The 6,621-nt window shown below is 33.4% G+C and overlaps 2 protein-coding genes across 2 annotated transcripts in view; both read left to right on the forward strand.

Moving 5' to 3' along the window:
* LOC111717172 (cytochrome b-c1 complex subunit 8) lies at positions 1-2,303 on the forward strand. Its single transcript, XM_023492683.1, has 4 exons — positions 1-104; positions 1,050-1,147; positions 1,235-1,301; positions 1,910-2,303. Exons 1-4 carry the CDS (start codon positions 51-53, stop codon positions 1,961-1,963), a joined length of 273 nt encoding a protein of 90 aa, XP_023348451.1. The 5' UTR covers positions 1-50; the 3' UTR covers positions 1,964-2,303.
* Positions 2,304-2,390: 87 nt separating this feature from the next.
* LOC111717176 (activating signal cointegrator 1) overlaps positions 2,391-6,621 on the forward strand; it is a 14,872-nt gene continuing 10,641 nt past the window's right edge. The window contains exons 1-5 of the mRNA XM_023492686.1: positions 2,391-2,492; positions 4,253-4,326; positions 4,852-4,959; positions 6,181-6,258; positions 6,444-6,517. Of these exons, the coding sequence (XP_023348454.1) occupies positions 2,441-2,492; positions 4,253-4,326; positions 4,852-4,959; positions 6,181-6,258; positions 6,444-6,517 (386 nt within the window). The 5' untranslated portion in view covers positions 2,391-2,440. The remainder of the gene's footprint in view (positions 2,493-4,252; positions 4,327-4,851; positions 4,960-6,180; positions 6,259-6,443; positions 6,518-6,621) is intronic.

Raw genomic sequence — 6,621 nt, forward strand, 5'->3', positions numbered from 1 at the left:
AAATGTGCATGATATAAATAAAGTTTAGAACATTTTTTATTTTAGACAAAATGAGAACTTCCCTGGTCAGATTTGGTCTCGGCTTCGGCCACCTTGGAGTTAAGGTAAGATGCCATTTTTTTATTTAATAAGTTAGACAAGATACTTTTTGATTATTTTAGGTAGGTTTTCTTTATACAAATATAAGATGAAACCCCCGTCTATTTTCTGCTTTAAGAATAATGCCTCCCCTTTAGCCGTTGATCTATCTGTAAAAATCATGTTATGTGACATTAAAGTATGTACGACCTTGATAATACAGGTTTCCGGGGGAGGGGGGGGGGAGGGGAAGGATGTTAAGTTCTTACGGGAAACGGGTCATTTCCGCTAACTGTTGTATTTTATACACGGAGATGAAACAAATACTCTAGGCGTGCTTGTGGTTAGAATCTATTTCTAATACCTAGATTATCCACCTGAATCCATTGTGATTTCTCGTTTAAAAGCTATAAATTTTATGATTTTTCAGCAATTTATACACAATAATCTTTTTAAATGTACGCAATAGAGCAGATTTTTACACAAAAACTTCTTTAAATGTGTGCAATAGAGCGGATTTTTACACAATATGAATAACCTCTTCAAATGTACGCAATAGAGCAGATTTATACACAACAACCTCTTTAAATGTACGCAACAGAGCAGATTTATACACAATAACCTTTTTAAATGTACGCAATAGAGCAGATTTATACACAATAACCTTTTTTAATGTACACAATAGAGCAGATTTATACACAATATTTTCAAATGTACGCAATAGAGCAGATTTATACACAATAACCTCTTTAAATGTACGCAATAGAGCAGATTTTTAACAATAACATCTTTAAATGCACGCAATAGAGCAGATTTATACACAATAACCTCTTTAAATGTACGCAATAGAGCAGATTTTTACACAATAATCTTTTTAAATGTACGTGAGCAACCCCTGAAATGTCATTCTGAAGTGTGATATTTTTGTAATGTCCATAATTGTTTTAACCCATAAATACATCTAATTTCAGGTGAGAGGTACAACGAAGTACCATCTTTCTCCCATGGAACAGAGAGCTTTTGCCGGAGCTATTTCTAGTGGAGTTCCTAATACACTCTGGAGAATTAGGTAGATATCAATTTCTGGATTTATTTTTAAATTTTTTACTTTCTTGATAGATTTATATTTGAATAATGAATTACTTAAATAATCTAGGCGATCTATTCTGACCGTGGTTCCTCCTTTTATAATCGCCTACCTTATCTACGATGCATCAGAGAAGGAAATATATCAATCAATCAATTTAGTTTCTCAGCCTTTGAATCAAGTTTTCAGAATGAAATCTTATCAAATAAATCATAAAAAGGGTTAATTTTTCATTTTCACATTTTTCACATCGACCACGAGATATGTTAAAAAGTATTTTACTTAAAGGGACTGTTGGCAGTCATAATGAATTAAGGAATGAGATATTCATGATTTTTACCTTAAAATTTATACTTTTTTATTGTCATTTTTTTATAGAAGCTACGTTCGAATTTCTGGCCCATAAATAAAGAATTTAATTGTGAAAATTAAATATTTCTGAATCTAGAAAACAGCGATATCTTACTCAGTTTTACTCAGATAAAGAGTTTAAGGGTAAAGTTGTAAATCGGACATGTCCCTCTTAGGGTGGTCACTTGAAATTATGAGAGTTTTTTTAGATAAAAAAACTAATTTAAACCCCAAAAAATTAAGAGTGAACCTTTACTCGCATTGATTATCCTATCCATATATATATACATATATATCCGTATATATATATATATATATATATATACGGATATATTGCTAATATTACTTATATCTAACTTAATTTTAAAGTTTATTGATTGATTGATTTGTCAGGAGCATGATCGCCTTCAGAGAAAGCAGCCCGGTCAGTTTGATCACGAGGTTTAAGGAAACCAGAGTTCAGTTTTCCCGCATTTTCTCAAGAGAATGTTTGCGAAGTTTTTATGTCACCCTGCAGATATTGTAAGCCATCAATAATTCACAACATTTTTATTTCAACTTTGAAGTAAAAACAACTGCTAGCCATTGGTACTTTTGTGAATCAATGATGGCCCTTTGTAAATGCAGGGAAGTTTAGAATTGCGTTAAATGTTCTTTTCTTAGTTCGGGAATTCATATTTTTTATCTCAATTAGTCGAATATAGCTCTTTTTGTAAAATTATAAAAAATGGATTTATTAAAACTGTCGAATTATTGTCACTAATGAAACATATGTCATGTTTTCAGATTTAAACCTGTAAAATGGAGTATAAAGTCGGGGACAGTGTTAAAGGTGAAAAAATCCGGGACATTTAGTTGACCCGACATTTAAAGATGGCAACGCCTGATTCACAACGGTACCCTTGAAACCTAATCTGTTACAAAATGTGGAATCGAATAACATCTTCATTGTTTCTTATAAGCTTGAAATGCGCAGGTCACTTTTTCAGAGAACCCACTAATGAAATTAAACTGTTAAAATAAAACAAAAACATTAATATCTAATTCATATTTGATCAGACGAAGCTTTCAAGGGTACCGTTGTATATCGGACATTGCCATCTTTGCATTAAATCAAGTTTATCTTTCTCGCTACAGAAACAATTGAGTAAATTGTCAGAATCAGATACTTCTCAAGCTCGATTAACAACGTTATCTTGCACATTATTTATTAGATAACGGTTTTATAAATGAACCGTTATGTTATCAATTTGACACAATTCCGTATTTTATTACTTACTTGTTTGTAGAGTAATCTGCAGAGGGCCTCTTGGTCCATAGCGCAGATGTCAGTTTAGTCCTCACGGAACAGTGTATTCCTCGAAACAGGGCTCCAAAAGTAGTCTCGCCCACACTGATCCTGATGGCATAAATAGTCTCGCCCACACTGATCCTGATTGCATAAATAGTCTCGCCCACACTGATCCTGATTGCATAAATAGAGTTACAGATTAATGTTCTCCAGTCTTGTCTTGAATATTTTTACTGTTCTGGAATCTTTTATATCTGTAGGTAGACTGTTCCAAAGATTTACTACTCTGTTGGAGAAGAAATTTCTTCTAATATCTGTTCTTGATATAGTGGCAGCAAGGTTCATACTGTAGGCAGTGTTTCTGGTCAGTCTATTAGCACTGTCTCCAACTGTTGTAAACCAAATTGAGGCATCTACACGATCATGACCATTCAAAATCTTAAAAGTTTGTACGAGGTCAAACTTTTTTTCGGCGATCAGCAAGTGAGGTCAAATTAAGCTCAGATAGTTTTTCTTCATAAGTTTTACCAGATGGACCAACTATGAAATTAACTGCTTTTTTTCTGGACTCGTTCTAGGATTTCAATATCTTTTACTAACCAGGGTGACCAGGCCGGGATGGCAAATTCTAAATGGCAACGAACAAACTGTTTGTACAATAGTAGGAACACTTTCCTGTCCCTGTACATGAAGGCTCTTGTTATTTGTTTACAAAAGTATCAAAATTACGTTAAAATAAACTTGCATTTTAGATATATTTCCGCTTAATTATTACATTAATGTACATTTTCAATTGGACATCAGAAGACAAATGTTTTTTTTTATTAAGTTGGTTACAAAACTTAATTAATTTTCCCCGATTCAGCAAAAAAAAACTATAAACAAATATCTAACATCTGGAAGAAAAAAATAACTTACAAAATGGTGGAAAATAATTTTTCAAGAAAATAGGCACCTTCACACTTTTGTCATGGCAAAGCCCGATTTACAACGGTACCCTTGAGCCGTTATCTGATCTAAATCGAATGATATCTCCGTTTTTTTCTGACTAGCAAAAAATGCACAAGTCACTTTTTTTCCGAAAATCCGCAAAAAATACTGCCCGTCGATTTCTGCAAAAGTCTGCTAAGACGCCTTTCTATGTTTGTCGTTGTTTTCAAAATGGGGAGATGGGGGAGGGGGGATAATTTTTCAACAAAATAGGCATCTTCACACTTTTGTCATACCAATAACCAAACTAAATTTTCAAGAAAGAAATGGTAAGATTTTTTTGTGGTTTTTTGGTCGTTTGAGGGTATAACAATAATTATTTACTTACGTACTTTTATATTTTTAAATCCAAATTTGAGTTGAATTTTAATTATTCTTCCCCTAAGCTTTAAACAGATATATTTATTTATTTATTTATTTATTTAAATATTTGGATTGATCGATTGATTGATTAGGCGGACCCGGTGTGACGGTGTATAAGAAGAGGGATGAGGAGCTGGATGAATATGCTGTCCGAGGCGGAGCCAAGGAACTAGTTTTGTAAATCATTATTATTAGCTAGCACATTTTCCCTAAACTTCCCAGAGTTTCCCTTAAATTGGCACATTTTCCTATAAATTAGTAGATTTTCCCTCAAATTGGGACGTTTTCCCTCAAATTCGCAGATTTTCTCTAAAATTGACAGATTACTCCTTTAAATGGCAGGTTTTCCATTAAAATGTCACATTTTCCTTTAGATTTCTCCCTAAATTGGCAGATTTTCCCTCAATTGCCAGATTTTCATTAAATGAGAGATTTTGTCGATTTGTTAAGCTTGGCAGATTTCCCTTAATCTCAAAGGTAATCAGTGAGATCTATTTTGATGTCTGAAAATCGTGATTATAAATATTAGATTGGTTGTTTAGTAGTTTTTATGACAGAAGTTGTGTTTTGTTATAGATTTTAAAGGCAAAATTAATTAAAAGAGATAACACTACTTGCAAATCTAAGTCTATTTCCCCCCCCCCCCCCCCCCCGACCCACAAAAATATTATAACAATTAAAACTATCTCAGAAGAAGAAGGGAAAGGGCGTGGGAGGAGGAGGAGCAGGGGGAGGGGTAGGAGGGGGAGCAGGAGCAGATAAAGAAAATGAAGATAAAGAAGCGTCCAAGAAAAACAAGGAAAAGTGTGTTTTACACTTTTATCTCTGAACAATTTGAAGTAAAAAACAAGTTCAAAAATGCATGAAACCTTGCATGTAAGAAATGATTCTGAAAAAATTCCGTCTCTAAAGTCTCAATTGTGGGTAACCCTGTAAATTAATACAATGTTGGATCATATTGTCGGACCAGGGAACCTACACAATCTTATTACCTTTAATAACAGATTTGGAATTAATATAATGTTGGATCATGAAACTATAGCTGCATATTATCGGACCAGGGAACCTACACAATCTTATCATCTTTAATAACGGATTTGGAATTGTAGTTACGCATTTGTGTGAACATAAAATTGTACATTGTAGTCAACAGTGTACACACACATGTTTGTTTACACAATTTAACCATAGATTAAGTATGTACATTGTACAGATGTAGCCCCTTACATAAAGAAAATACTGTGCTAAAATATAAACACCAATTTGTACAATATGTACTCCAGTACCATATGTAAATACTGTACTTGAGTATAAACACACTAAACTGTACAGTATGTTCCCCTGTACAGTAAGTATACACTAAACACACTAAACTGTACAGTATGTTCCCCTGTACAGTAAGTATACACTGTACTTGAGTATAAACACACTAAACTGTACAGTATGTTCCCCTGTACAGTAAGTATACACTGTACTTGAGTATAAACACACTAAACTGTACAGTTTGTTCCTCTATAAAGTAAGTATACACTGTACTTGCGTATAAACACACTAAACTGTACAGTATGTTCCCCTGTACAGTAAGTATACACTGTAGTTGAGTATATACTCACTAAACTGTACAGTTTGTTCCCCTGTACAGTAAATATACACTGTACTTGAGTGTAAACACACTAAACTGTATAGTATGTTCCCCTGTACAGTAAGTATACACTGTACTTGAGTATAAACACACTAAACTATACAGTATGTTCCCCTGTACAGTAAGTATACACTGTACTTGAGTATAAACACACTAAACTGTACAGCAGGTATACACTGTACTGGAGTATAAACACACTAAACTGTATAGTATGTTCCCCTGTACAGTAAGTGTATACACTGTACTTGAGTATAATCACACCAAACTGTACAGTATGTTCCCCTGTACATTAAGTATACACTGTACTTGAGTATAAACACACTAAACTGTACAATAAGTATACAATGTACTTGAGTATAAACACACTAAACTGTACAGTTTGTTCCCCTGTACAGTAAGGACGGAAAGATGAGTGATGTAGTTTTACTAACGGGCAGACATCCCTGCGAATGCCAGGTTAAATGTTAAAAAATTTTAAACATGTTAATGAGCAATTTGATCAAAAATTACAAAAAAGAACATTTTGAGGGTAAATTTTTTTTGTAGAATTGATTTGATTTTAAATTTCTAGTTTTTTGTTTTTAAATCATTTTCTCCTTTTTGAATATTTTATTTAAAAAATTTATGATTTGTTTCCCCAGGCCGTTAAACATCAGCTTGTGAACAATTGTCTGTCCTGTGGCCGGGTTGTTTGTCAGCAGGTTGGTGGATTATTTTTTTAGGGGGGTTTATTTTTAATGGGTTGTTTGGTTGGTGAATTTTTTGACTGTTTGTTTGTTAGTAGGCCGTTTGGTTGTTTGGTTCAACGAGGAGGAGGGG

The sequence above is a fragment of the Eurytemora carolleeae genome, unplaced genomic scaffold (genome assembly GCF_000591075.1).
Source record: "Eurytemora carolleeae unplaced genomic scaffold, Eaff_2.0 scaffold1515, whole genome shotgun sequence".
Lineage (NCBI taxonomy): Eukaryota > Metazoa > Arthropoda > Copepoda > Calanoida > Temoridae > Eurytemora > Eurytemora carolleeae.

What these genes read in the sequence shown, in the direction of transcription:
- LOC111717172 (XM_023492683.1), top strand. Translation starts at nt 51, where the DNA reads ATGAGAACTTCCCTGGTCAGATTTGGTCTCGGCTTCGGCCACCTTGGA. An exon ending in AATACACTCTGGAGAATTAG is followed by an intron (nt 1,148 to 1,234) that starts GTAGATATCAAT and finishes TAAATAATCTAG; the next exon opens with GCGATCTATTCTGACCGTGG. An exon ending in TCTACGATGCATCAGAGAAG is followed by an intron (nt 1,302 to 1,909) that starts GAAATATATCAA and finishes TTGATTTGTCAG; the next exon opens with GAGCATGATCGCCTTCAGAG.